The sequence below is a fragment of the Protopterus annectens genome, chromosome 14.part0 (genome assembly GCF_019279795.1).
Source record: "Protopterus annectens isolate FY-2018-M chromosome 14.part0, PAN1.0, whole genome shotgun sequence".
Classification (NCBI taxonomy): Eukaryota; Metazoa; Chordata; order Ceratodontiformes; family Protopteridae; genus Protopterus; species Protopterus annectens.
Window position 1 is genome coordinate 247,749,737 of NC_056748.1, and position 14,389 is coordinate 247,764,125.

Sequence of the window (14,389 nt, forward strand, 5' to 3'; positions counted from 1 at the left end):
AGGCTTTGTACTAATTATCTGCAACTTCTACAGCTGTGTATTTTCTCATGGCACAGCGGAACCTCTTGTCTAAGTTTCATACAAGTAGTATTGTTCTATTCATTATTTTCCTAATGCAAGCAGAAATCACCTGCTTCTCAGTAAATTTCCAAGGCACAAGCAAGATTTTAGCTAACAGTACAAGGTCAGAAAGCAACTGCAGTTTGTACAGATTTATGCAGTATGAAATAGAATAAATGTGTTAACTCTTTTCAAGCTTCTAAATGCACTAAGCATATTGCTAATACACACATTAATACATATTTTTTCTATTACAAATCTTAGTTCCTCTGCTGTTAAGCTCAGTCAGGCATGGGAATTTGTTTGATATTACTAACACTCTTTTAACTGCTCTCCTTTACAAGCTCCTCTTGGACTGCAATGCAGAATATTTGGAGAAATGGTTACTAACTACAACAACTCTATAATGGGGGTTTCTCAAGTATTTTGTCCCTGGGATTGTACACTATACATTTCCAATTGTGAGGGAGCCATATTATATGCCTAAGGTTTTCTTGGACAAAGCAAGAGGAAGGAAGGAGTACTGATAGCTGTATTCACTCCATTGGGAGTAAACATTGGTACTGGCTCTGCAGACACCAGTTAGAGAACTCTGATAAGAAGACAACCTACCTTTTGGTGGAAGTATTTGTTGTGAGGCATACCTCTTAACTGCTCTGAATTCAATAGAGCATTCCAGTTTCAGCTTACATTTTAACATTTGTGCTCGGATTTGTGTTCTATCACTGGCTCATGTGTAGCACCAACAAGAGTGGAGCATCAAAGTCAAAGTGGAGTCAGTGGACCCACCTCTGACTTCTACTTGTAGTGTGATTTAATTTGTTTAACAAACTGGTAGCACACTGCAGCTAGAAAAATAGACCAGTAGCACAGTGGACTGCTAGCTGCCTTTGCTACTGGTCTGTTTTTCTAGCTGCAATGTTCTGTTAGTCAGTTAATCAGACCAATAGTTCAGTGTAGCTAGAGAAATGGACCGATAACTTCAGCAGCTGTCATACTGGTCAATTTTTTCTAACTAGACTGTGCAGTTGGCCATACAGTGCACCAATAGCACCCTGCAGCTAGAAGACTGGACTAATACCACTGGCAGCTGCAGTGTGCTATTGATACATTAAGCACAAATCAACTAAAAGCCCTAAAAGTAAGCACTGTGTAAGCCATTCCATTTGCAAATTGTAATATTGTGGCAAGGACCCCCAGAACATTTTTTTGCCACAGTGCTACAGAGTCCTACAGAGTTTTTTTTAAATATATATGTGTTCTTCAAGCTGATATTAGGGGGCACTTTGCTCTTCAGTCATCTACTTTGATTTTTAAAGATTAGTGCTTTATTTTTAGCATTCAGAGGTTGAGAGGTATGCTGTGGGGGATAAGCTTGGTTTTTGTAAGCAGTCAGCAGCCAACAATTTGTGTAGTCTGATCTGTCTGATCAATAAGAAAGCTTTTACCTCATGTGATTATGAACTAGCTGATCACGTCTTTGTAGACAAAGTGAAGTCCACCAGGTGGGAGGTTCTTTTTAAGTACAGAGTAGACTTACCTTTGCCTATGACAAAGATTTGCCAGAAGGGACTAGGGGTGGGTCTGATGACTTTAAATTCAACTACTTTATGTAGATGATTCTGGGTATGAATTCTACTACTTGTACCCTTGACCCTGGCCAAACTAGTGTGCTTATGTCTTGCCTTTATGATACGAATGTGATACAAAAGAGGGGTACATTGAGTGAGTGTGATTATTTGACTATTGCCTCTCTATATCTTGACATTCTCTTTATTTTCTTTATTTCTTCTTGACATATGAAGTAATGCTGTATTCTGGAAGTGTCAGCAGGCATGAGAAATGATGCTGTGTTCCAGAACAGTTTAGTGATTTCAGCAAAGTCACTACATTCGATTACGAAATATGTCTTGTATGTGTGTGTGTGTGTGTGTGTGTGTGTGTGTGTGTGCTAGGATATTCCAGTAAAGTACTAAAACTTGCAAAATCATTGGAATATTCCAGTGTAACACTTGAAAATTGCAAAATAATTGTATTTGTCAGGAATCGCTGATCGTTCTGGTGTGGGTGGCCAACACCACAGAATGATCTAGCGCCAGCCTACACTAGAAAGTACTGACAATTTGGTTATATACAGCTGGGGCTCCCTGCACTCAGGCTGAAGCCTCAGGTGTGGAGTGGACGCACTGCCCAGGGCTGTTTTCCCAATGAAGACTCCTGCTTGACTGCAATGGGCCTTCCCAGCCAAGACTGAAGACAGGATGAAGCTTTCTCTTTATTCGTGATGTATACCTTTTTCTTTAAATGTATTGTCTAATTTCATATTTTAGTTAAATAGAGTTTACTTAGTTTTCTGTTTTAGTGTGATTTACTGTTCAGTTACATAAAGTGTATTTAGTTTTCTGTTTAGTGGCAGAAATAAAGTTTGTTACTAAATAATTTCTTTAGAGTAAAGTGAATTATTTTGAATCCTGTTCATTAGGCAATTCAACCTTGAATTCAACAGTCTTTTATCTTCAGATTTCTTTGAGGAGGGATATTTTTCATATGTTCTTGGTTATAATCTAGCTGCAGAAATATTACTTTGGATCTGTCCATCCTAGAAACTTGCCACCTATCTCTAACCTCCTCTTCATGGAGAAGGTTATTAACAAAGTGGTAAATTAACTGTATGAAAAGATCTTGATGCTCATGGACTCTAGTGTCCAATTCAGTCCTGGTTGCACACTTGCCAAGTGCAGAGATAGTAGTCACATGAATCATTAATGATCTTTTAGTAGCATGGGATCAAATATGTTATTCCATACTGATCTACCTTGATCTACTGATCCTCCTTGATCTAGTTGCCTTTAAATATAGCTTACCATTGTTTTTACTTTTTGAGAGCTTAAAGACCTACAGTAATTAGCCCACCTCATAAATGTTAGAGTGTAGTGAAATGGTGGTTTCTAGGGTTAATACTTCCTACCATTTTTAGTTATGTGGTACTACAGGACTCCAGTCTTGGTCTGGTTCTTTTTACTGTATATTTGCCTCCACTTGGTAATTTAGTTAAGCAGGGAGGTTTACATTATTAACAGTTATGCTTATGACACTCACCTTTCCACCTGTTTTCCTCATGAGCATATAGATCCAGTTGATAACCTTCTAGAGGAGATTTATTTTTTTGGAAGTCGGTTAATGTCTTAAACTCAGCCCATCCAAGATTGTTGCCATGGCCCCCCAAGTTGCTATAAGGCCCTTGATAGCTCCTATCCTTGCTCTCTCTGTTATCTATAGGGGGTTTCAGACTGAATTTTGTGTCTAAAGTGCACAGTCTCATTGATCTTCAGTAACTGGCTGCCATTACATGAACAAGTGACAGCTGTTATCTCATCTTGTTTTCACTGAAGAACGTTATCCATATTATGAACACATTGGATATCTCATCTGGATTACAAGAATGTCCTTTTTCTGTGGTTTTCAAACACAGAGCAAACCAAGTTACTGGTGAATTCACCTATAAGGGCATTTTTAAGTCCTGTAGATACAGTCATATAACTCTTATTCTGTAATCCAGCACTCTGATGATTGTCAAATTATTTCCCAACTTCTTGTGATAATATTCATCCCACTGGTATAAAACAGTTTTTGACACCCTGGTCACCCAGATAGGTATGCTGCTTAGCTGCCTCAGGACTTCTGATGATCCCCAGGATTAGACTTGAGTCCTCTAGACTTAAATCTTTTTCCATCTCTGTTGCAAATCTGTGTAACTTGCTACCATTGTAGCTTCATATGTTTCATTCCTTTTTCTGTTTTAGGAGATTCCTTAAGATGTCTTTCAATAAATATTTTAAATATTTATTTTTGGTCTTAACTTGTCAACTTTTTATCTTATCATTTAGCTCTTTTCTTTATATACCCTCTTACGGCATATGCTGTAATCTTCTATTCAAATTTCTTGTGATGGTATTCAAAGCCGTACATATTGGTGCTTTGTTGTTTTGTTAATCCAGTGTATGTTGTTGGTGGAGACCTTTATTATAATGTGTCTAGTCCTACAGCCATGTACATAATGATTAACTGATTAATTGATTCATTGACTGACTGAAGTAATAAAGTACTGTAGCACACATGCAACTTTGTTACTCAAGTTAGGTTATCCTACCAGATAAGGCTTTACAAACATTACTCAAATATAATGGAAATAGTTTGCACTATGAAATTGTGAACTTCATTTGTACAATCTTTGTCAAACTGTGCAATGCAGCATTTTTACTTTGAATATAATAGGCTGTAGGACTTGGAGCCAAATTCGTCAAACTGGGAGGTCTGTCCCGTGGAGAACGTGTGATCAAATACAACCGCTTAGTTGCTATAGAGGAAGAATTAGCTCAGAAAGGAACAATGGGTATGTACTGCATCTTTTATTACTTTTTTATTTTTTTGTGAATGGCATGCAAAAGTTAGAGATGGCATGTTAATAATCACAAAATACAAATTTAGCAAAAAATATTCAGAAACTGTAGAAATGTTTCTTTGAAACAAAACAAAATAGCAGTTCATCTCCTTATTTAACTTATCTAATTCATCCTAATGACATACATAATTTCATTCATTTCTGAAAAGCTGATCTTCCAATTCAGTGATTACACTTTGAGAAAGCATGAGGCACTAGATAATACATATTTTACATTTATTGTGTCATAAGTACATGGTTAAAATTACTTATTATTTTTAATTCTTAATTATACTTCTAAATGTTGCCAATATTTATTAAAATGTTCACAAAGAGCACTGAATTCATGCAATTATTTTTTTTTCAGAACGGAAGCCTAATCAGTTCATTAAGAAGTGACTAGATTTGCCATTACTTAAAATTAATTTAAACTCTGTACTGCAATAAAAAATGTCTTTTGCTACCAAAGTGGAGGTCAGTAGTATCTTTATAATAACTATCTTCAGTAGTGTAAATAACCTCAGCTACCACCACACTCAAACATGCTGACACACCCTCTTTTGAATCATCTCACTACATAAACCTGCATAAATATACTTAAGTAATAATCCATGATTGTGTGTAGATAAATCTTGATATACCCACAAACTGGAGTGGATTACTGCTATTATACACTGACATTATTTAAGAAAGAAATTGCTTACCTTTATTTAATAATGTCTTTGCATAACGGCACTTCAGTCTTGTTCCACCTTGTCTTCTGTAGGCTGATGTACTGTGCATGCATATGGGACTAGCGTTCCCACACATGCACAGTACATCAGTGCAGGAGAAGCAATAGAGAAAAGAAAATGTTAATGTCCTTGTTTTTTTCAATGTTTAAAAAAAATAGAATTTTATGAGGGACAGCACAGAAATACAAAGAAAATCAGATATGTTTCTGTTTTTTTAGTTTTGTAAAACATACCTGATTTTTCTTATATTTTGCTGTCCCACAGCATATGCCAGTAGAAAGTCAATGGTACTTCAGTAGCCAGATTGTTTTCTTTTGGGATATGCTCAATTTAAAACAGGGAACTCTGGTTGGGCTGTCCAATCAGCATGTTCATTTTTGAATAGCAGTTATTGCATAATTGAAAATATCCAATAGACTAGGGCAATTCCAATTTTAAGTGTAATTCAGTTGATCCACAGTCTCAGAGGGCAACTACAATTCTTTTTTAACATAACTCATAGCCCAAGAGAGCCTTCATTAAATATAACCTCTACCCTTGCCAGTCATCATCTGTTTCATCAGTTGATCCTTAAACTTAAACATTGTGGTGTGACTTAGTATCATCATCTGTGAATCATACTAGTCTATGCAATGTCTGGCATGAGTGGAAGAGGAGGAGAAGTCTTAGCTGAAGAGCCTCTCAAAATTTAAACCATTCCTGTAGCCTTTCATTTAAAAACAGGTCAAGGAGAAGGGAAAGCTAGAATACAGCCCCCACTATGTGTACTGTGCAGACCCTGAGAATGATGGTTTGTTGTAAGCTATGAAGAAGCTGTAAGTTGTAGCCAGGAGAGATGCAATTCCTGTCCCTGAGAAGATACTGAGTTATTTCAATAAGAACCCTATGACTTGAAGTAGGATGTTAATCTACAAGAAGGAAACGGAAAACTCAATAGGAATAAATGTATTGGAAAGAAGAAAAGGCTGCCTAGTAGCACCGAGAACATGGGAGGGGCAAAGATGTAGGCTGTCTAAGACTTTCTACAAAAAAAGTTAAAGTGAGACTTTTGTTTTGGCAGAATCTTAACAGTTTTCAATGCAGTCAAGAACTGAGGAAAGAAATAAGTATGTTTTGTTAATGCTCTGTCTTACTAAAACATTGAATTATCATTGGTGCCTTTGTTTAAAATAAATATGAGTTCTGCTGGCTTGTCTGAAAATACATATATGTACTCTATAAGAGATACTGTTATGTCTACACCTGCTGCATGATATTAAGAGTATTTTTTTGTTGAGGTGTTTGAATTATAATGGTGAAAATTAATTAAAACCATAGAAGTAAAGTAACTGTGTTGTCCCATGCTATGTCACAATGCTAAAAGGGTTAAAAGCTTCAGCTCATACACAGCACCTTTCCTTAATGTTCCACCATACGTGCTGTAGAATTTAGTAAACAAGAACAAACAATGATCAAGCATATATGTAGACATGGCTAGACAATATACAGCAATCGTGCAGTGAAACTACTAGGTGGTGCTCTAACTACCTGCTGAGTGCCTTAGGTCTGTGAATTTCAGTGTTCTAGCATACCACCTAAAGTATTCATCTCTTGCATCTGGCAGTTGTATGTATACTACATTGTGTAATAAATGTCCGTGTTACTTGCTGAAAATGAATCACCTTTACCTGAAGAAACTGCATGCGCAGTAAACTTCGCTCATTCCCCCTGGTGATGCTGAAAAGATTATGGAAAAAGCTATATTTTCTTAAAACTACCTCAAAGATTCCACATATAGCTCATTCTAGCACCACATGAGACTTATATGGCAGCTATTACCGAACAGGTGGTTAAAGGAACTAACTCCCACTGACTGGCATTTCATATAGTAATGACTAGGATATGAACATAAACGTGAAGGATAACCTTTTCCTTTCTATTTACACTCACCTTTAATTCATACACATTGAAAATAATGCATTAGAATGCAGCAGTTCCACACTTTCTATGTACATTTTTCTTGGTGTTTATTCCAAAGTCTTTGTTATTGTCAGTCTATTTTCAGCCCTGCCAGTGCAGAAAGGAAGTTGATACTAATATTTAACGCAAACTACATGGTTGTTGCCTCAACCCTGACAATGTGTTTGAACGAAACCTTTCAAGAATTCATATTCAAGGCTATCTGGCAGGGTAGGTAGACCTTTAAAATATATTGCATAGAGGAAGAGGTAACCTCCAGTGACATTTTGCATGTCATCTGAAGTCAATATCTTCTTACAGGTCTTCAAATGATGAAAGAGCTGTGCAGATGATGACTGGAGTGACTGGCCAACACTAGGCCACCCATTCTGTGAAGAAGGAAAGGTGGCTTTTGCTTTGGCAACCACAATCATGTTAAGTAGATGCTGGCAAAAAAACATAAAACAGCCAGGCCAGGGATGTGGGATTCACCATCCCATGCCAGGGATAGCAGCTTTTATTAGCATTTAGGAGGCCTTAAGATAATGCAGTTTCTCACATCAGTCGCTAGCGGTGGAGTAAGGGGCTTACTAGAAACACCCTAATTGCCAGGATGCCAAATAGGGCACAAACCAACTCAATGGTTGCCTGAATGATAGATGTTCCAGTCAGCTTTCACCTATGCTGTGGGAGTACCCAGTGCTGGAAACCAAATGGGATCAAAACTGATGGAAGAAGGCTTGATGGTTAGCAGTCATGGAGTCATAAAGCATAAAGAAAGAAGAGAGAGTTGATATAAGTATGTTTTGTTTCTTCCTGCTATTCACTAACAGATTTGTTTATCGTGGTGGAGTAATTCAAGTCTTGGAACACCTTCTCTCAAAGCAAGCAGTAGCACAAGTCATCCCTAATGCTCAGTCAAAAGATTTTGCCCCAGCTCCTCCTTCAGAATCATCTGTATCTACTGCTTAGGTGTTGCTATTAGCCTCTTTGATATGTATGCTACTGACTCTTCCTCTGTGATTTATGAGAGTGAGATGTTTACAAAGACAGCCTGCTTATTTGAAACACTTCATTAAATCTGAATGACCACTTTGACATGGGCTGCTTATCTCCCACAGTCTTTGGTGCCGGGGCCTGAGATAAATCCTGGCACCATCATCAGCTGTGCTTATGCCCATTTACAGATGAGGTATCCATCACTGGCACCACTGATTGCTAGTGTTCTATTATTTTCTACCGTGCAACAGGCCATGTCATTGTTCAAGTCATCAGATTTCAAAATAACACACTCATAACCATCTTTATCAAAGGACAGCTAAGTGCTTTTGCTAGACTAGGAGAAAGAAGTTCACAAATTGGCTTCTACCTCCAAAAGCTAAGCAGCTTTATGAAGGTTTTCTTAGAGGAAAAAGTCCTCCAATCTCATGAGGACTACAGCTACAGTGGTACAATAGGTTATACACTGGATTCGGAGTTTTCAGAAGTTAACTCATCTAATCTATTTTGAAGATTACTGTATCTTATTAATTTTGTTTAGCTGTAGATTAATGTGTCATAGCAATGTTACACTTAACTTTTCATTTTCTATAACTAGGTCATTAACGATGATCAAGTTCACCTACCTGCCATATAAAGTCAAATAAAGATGTTATATCTAGAGTATGTATGCTATCGTGTAACAGAAACAAGACACTCAGAAATGTGAGTTTACTCTTCAGATATGGAACCAACAGTGATGAAAATGATGACTGTGGCAAAAACATTTTGTTCCCTGCAGTACTGGGTATGCAGGTCATTAATTATTTAAAGCTCGATATGGTCATATCCCAGGCATTTCTCTGGTATGTGCTGGACATTCCCATCTGACTTCCAAATTCTTTAGATGGGAAATTTGGTATCTAGAGCATGATTTAAAACTAAATGCTAAAGAACGTAGCATTTAACTAGATTAACTGTCTTCTTTTTTCACACTAAATAAGATTGATAAAGCCTATAAATATAGTTTCTTAAATAATGCATTTACTACTGTATATTTATACCTTATGGCACTTTTCCAATTCCTAATGCACCCATGGATGCTATTCTTTTTAGTCTGTACTTGCAGTCTTATTTCTGTCATAACTGACCCCATGCATACACATTATTTACTATGATAAATGTGATGGTTGGTAAAGATAGTTCTGGTCACATTAATATGAATCTTAATCACAAACCTTGTCGGAAAAATAATCTATTATAGGTTCATAGGTTGGTACTAGGCTATCGGCCCTAGGGCCTATGCAAGCCTAGCCATAACAATTCCCTGTAATTTTCTTCCCACAATATTTACTTCTCTGGACCCCTGTCTAGCAGGGCAACTGACATGATCCCCGGGGTGAATTTCCTATCTCCCATCCAATCATTAAGGTTCCTTTTGAAGAGGGCCAATGAGGCGCTCTGTTTGACATGTATGGGCAGTCTATTCCAGAGTATGGGGAGTCACTGGGTCAGGAACCTTTCCCTCCAGCATGCTTTGTTCATTGTGATGACAAGGTTTAGATCCCTGGAGCATGTGGCTCTGAGGGGTTGGGATTTCCTTAAGTGGAGCATGTCCAGCAGCTCAGGGTTTGACATGGCCTTGTATGTTAAGCAGAGATCACCTCTGAGTAGACGATATGCCACAGAGTATAGCTGGAGTTTTTTTAGATGGTCAGCATATGGCATCTGCTTTAGGACTAAGATTCTTTTAATGAGGTATTTCTGTGGCCTTTCCAGCTGTTGCAGATGTCTTGTGAGGGTACATACCAAATGTGGCATTATACTCTATAATGGGCCTAATGAGGGATGAGTACAGTGGGACAATGACCTCCTTTTTTCTGGATGAAAAGCTCTTAGTGATGAGGTGTGCCACATAGAAGGATTTCCTGACTGTTGTGGTGATGTGGTTATCGAAAGTGAGACCATTGTCCACCTGTGTCCCTAAGTCTCTCATCACACTTAAGATGTTTAGTGTCCTGCCACCTATGTGGTAATTCATGGGTACATGTTTTTTTTCCAAAGAGGATAACTATACATTTCTTGGCATTAAGCTTGAGCCCATGGCTCTGGCACCAGGCATCTGTTTCTGTAAGGCCCTTTTGTAGAATATCCACATCATTTGGGGATTCAATAATGGCTCCCAGTTTGCTGTCATCTGCGAACTTTGTTAGCCAGAGTCCCTTAGTGTTGGCCTGCACTTCAGAGAAGTAGATGCCAAACAAGAGTGGTACCAGGACTGAACCCTGAGGTACTGCACTTGTCTGGAGCTGGATTTGGAGTCGGCTACTTTTACAGTCTGGGTTCTGTCAGTAAGCCAGTTGTCAACCCATCGAGTGACGTAGGGATTTATGCCCATCTTAGTAAGTTTATCTATGATTCCAGAGTGGGGGATGGTGTTGAAGGCCTTGGCAAGGTCCAGATAGGCTGTGTGGACTGCCTTACCCTCATCCACAGCTCTAGACTGATTCAAAGAAGTCAATCAGATTCAGGAGACAAGATCAGCCCTTTACAAACCCAAACTGGGTGGGGTCCAGTGTTTGAAGGTTGCCAATGTCTTTGTTTATAAGTTCCATGATAATGCGTTCCATGTCCTTGCAGATCAGGCTTGTCAGACTGATGGGACGGTAGTTCCTGGGATCCAAGGCAGATCCTCCCTTGTGGAGCGGGATAACTGTAGCTGTGTGCCACTCAGTGGGCACGAAGCCTGAGGTGAGGCTATGATTAAACATAACACTTAGGTGAGGTGCCAGTTTATTTTGTAGTTCATGTAGTGCCCAGCCTTGGATGTCATCTGGTAACATGGATGCTGTATTCTTAGCTTTGGAGAGTGCGGTTTCTACCTGTGTGTCCATGATTGCTGGAATTTGGCAATCTTTTGGTATTGGAGATGGGCCGTTTAGGGGGTGAGAGGGGGGGTGAAGTTGGCACTAAATCGATCTGCCAGGATATTGGCAATATCATTGCGATCAGTATATTTAATGCCATTCTTTTGTAGCTCACAGCAGATCTGAGCATTGCCATTTAGATTCTTGACATAACTATAGAAAGCCTTGTGGTTGTCTTTGGAATCTCTGGCAATTTTATTTTCGTAACTAGCTTTTGAGGATTTTATGAGGGATCTCACCTTCTTACTGAGGCTGGTGTTGGAGTCTTTTGCATCCTGGGATTTTACTCTTTTCTGCAACATTCCTTCTGTTGTATAGTTTGTTTATAGCAGGGGACCACCAGATTGGCTTCCTTTTTTTGGAGAAGAGCATCCAGGTTCTATTTGGGATGGCACGATTCATGCACAAGTGGATGTGCTCATGCAGTGCCTTAGTGTAGGATTCTGCAGTCGAACTTCCAGTTCCCGTCTGCGTGGGTGCCATGAAGTTTGTCACTTCTGACTTCAGTAGCATGAAGTTGGCTTTGGAGAAGTTTTTTAAGGAGGTTTTCTTACGGGGGGGGGGGGGTGGAGGTGGGATGTAGTTGTCAAGGGTGATTTGCTTATGGTCAGACCTGACCAATGAGGAGGTGACCACTGGGTGTGAAGCATCTATCTCCCATGTTGGTAATGACCAGGTCTAGGATATTGGAGCCCCTGGTGGGACAATGGATTAGTTGATCCAGGGCGTTGGAATTTATGAATTCCAAGAACCGTTGGGAAAAGGAGTTGGTACCCGAGTAGTTTTCCCAGTTAATGGCAGGGTAGTTGAAATCACCCAGTATTAGGGTGTTTGGTTGTATCTTAATATTTTCCAGTATGTTTAGAAAGGTGTAGTGAGAATCTTGGGGCATGGTGGGGGATCTGTAGCAAGCTACAATTTGGATTGCAGTCTTACCTAGTGTTAGTTGCACCTGGAAAAATTCAGATGCATTGTGTTGGGCAACTAGCCTGGAAGTGTGAATATCCTTGGTGAATATGGACACTCCTCCACCTTTAGTGTTTCTGTCTTAGTTTTGTGGCCAAAAAGTGTGGTAAGAATTGTAGCCTGGTATTGCAGGGGTGCTCTCTGGAGCCTTGAACCAGGTCTCAGTTACTGCACAGATATCAATGTTCTCCATTTTTAGGAGTGCCTCGAGAGAGTGCATTTTGAGGTTTACACTTCTAGCATTGAGAAGCATTACCTTCAGGTTTTGCATGCTTGTATCTGTTACAGTGGTGGTTTTATCCTTTGAACCTTGCCTAAAAAAGGCACTATAGGGGTGGCAAGAGCTTTAGCCAGTAACCTGAATCCCAGGGGTGACAGGTGCAGACCATCTCTGGCAAAGCATTGTGGTTTGTCGATCATGTCTTCCCAGGCAGGCAAATACTGGATCCCCTTTGAATGGCAGCAGAAGCTTAGCCAATTGTTGAAGTCAATCATTTTGTCCTTATACCGTGGTATCATTCTAGGTGAAGGCAGGTTGCTACTCAGGGCTAGGATCATACCTGCCTGGGTCACATGATCCAAGAGCTCTTCCATGTCTCTTTTCATGTAGTCCAGGGAGGTACATCTCAAGTCATTCACTCCAGCATGGACAATGACAGAGTCATATTTGTACTTGTTGTGGAGTGACTTGAGTGCATGCGTTATGTGGTGGATCCTGGCACCCAACATGCAGCTGACTGCAATTTTCTCCTTGTTCAGCCTGGTGAGTGGGATATCAGTGTGCCTGACTATAGAGTCACTATGACTAAAATGAGATTTTTTTAAATATGGGTTATAATATTAATGAAATGTATAAAGCTAGGCAGTAGGCAGAACAGATAAGGAAAGGTAGAGTGAAGCCCTATATTTTAGAGAGTTCAGTGGCTGCAAATATTAATGAAGATAACAATACACATTCTGGAATAGTTTGTGTGCCTCTAATGTATTCTGCTGATGTCGGATCCATATGTGATGTAATTAAAAAATATTGGACAATCCTAACTATGGATGAGAGAGTTAAATCTAGTGTTGGTGCGAAACTGAATTTTTCTTTTAAGAATAGATTTTCACTTAAAAGACAACTTTGTTATAAATCTAACGTTCGGGATGAAATGCAGTTTCTGAGGACACGTCCCTATAGTTCTTGCAAGGTGTGTATGTTACTAGAGCAAGTGACGGAATCTGTACATCCTAATACTTTTAGATGCTATCAGTTGAAGGCTTCTGCTACATGTAATAGTATGAATTTAGTTTGCCTTGCTCGGTGTACTGTTTGTATGTCTTTCTACATTGGTAAAACCAATCGTAGATTTAGAGAATGTATATTACAGCATTTATATGATATACGGAAGAACAATGATTCAAATGCATTAGCCAGGCACTGTACTTTGAATATGGAGATTACTCATTCTTTTGAATTTATTTGTTTACAGAAAATAGAAGAAGATATTAGGGGAGGGGATATAATTAACAAGACAGAGTTAGCTGAAATTAAATAGATTGTTGCTGTGTGTGCAGATAAAGGTTCTGGTTTGAAAACCATGGTGCTGCTTAAACCTGTGTTGAAGGCATGCCCCCTCACTCACTGAAATGTGTGTTTTTTGATTAATTAATCTTTTTATTTCTACTCTCATATGTAGTAACTTTTAGTCAACTACTATCAGTGCAACCCTTAATGTTCATAATTTTTTTCTTTTGTTTTTCTTTTTATAATTAATTTCGTATTTGCAGTGTTGTTTTAATAGTTTTTGTCCTGTATGTTTATCTTTGCTTATGTTTGCTGGGGCTCTTTCCCCTTGGGTCTCCCCTGAAAATGGGTTGCTTACTATCAATGCAATGCAAATAGTTAACAACCTTTTCCTTTTTACAATTATTTTGTATTGTGATTGTTATTTAATATTTATATATTGTCACTTTATTTTACTTATGTTTGCTGGGGCTTTTCCCCTCAGGTCTCCACTGAAAATGGGTTTGTTTGCAAACTCATTTGGACTAACCGGGTTAACAAATGTGAAATAAATAAATAAATTAACTTATTATGACTGTTAATTGTTTTATTGTTTTAGTTATTTAAAGCTGGAGATTATTTGTACTTATATGGTCTGATGAAGCATAATATACGCAAAAGCGCTTACCACTTTTTATGTGTTGGATTAAAGGAGTTTTTATTCACCTTAAGCTGAGTTGCCTGGTCCTTTGTTTTTTGTTTTGATTGTGAATGATTCTTTGGACTTGCTTTCACCCACTGGTTTTCCTAGTTTTTATCTTATGTGCTTCCCACATTATTATTACTGGCACTAAACAAT

The 14,389-nt window shown here is 38.6% G+C and overlaps 1 protein-coding gene across 1 annotated transcript in view; it reads left to right on the forward strand.

The window, feature by feature from the left end:
* The window catches only part of ENO4 (enolase 4), a 1,153,105-nt gene that overhangs the window by 1,017,060 nt on the left and 121,656 nt on the right, over positions 1 to 14,389 (forward strand). Inside the window, exon 12 of the mRNA XM_044055968.1 lies at positions 4,336 to 4,453. Coding sequence (XP_043911903.1) covers positions 4,336 to 4,453 — 118 coding nt within the window. The remainder of the gene's footprint in view (positions 1 to 4,335; positions 4,454 to 14,389) is intronic.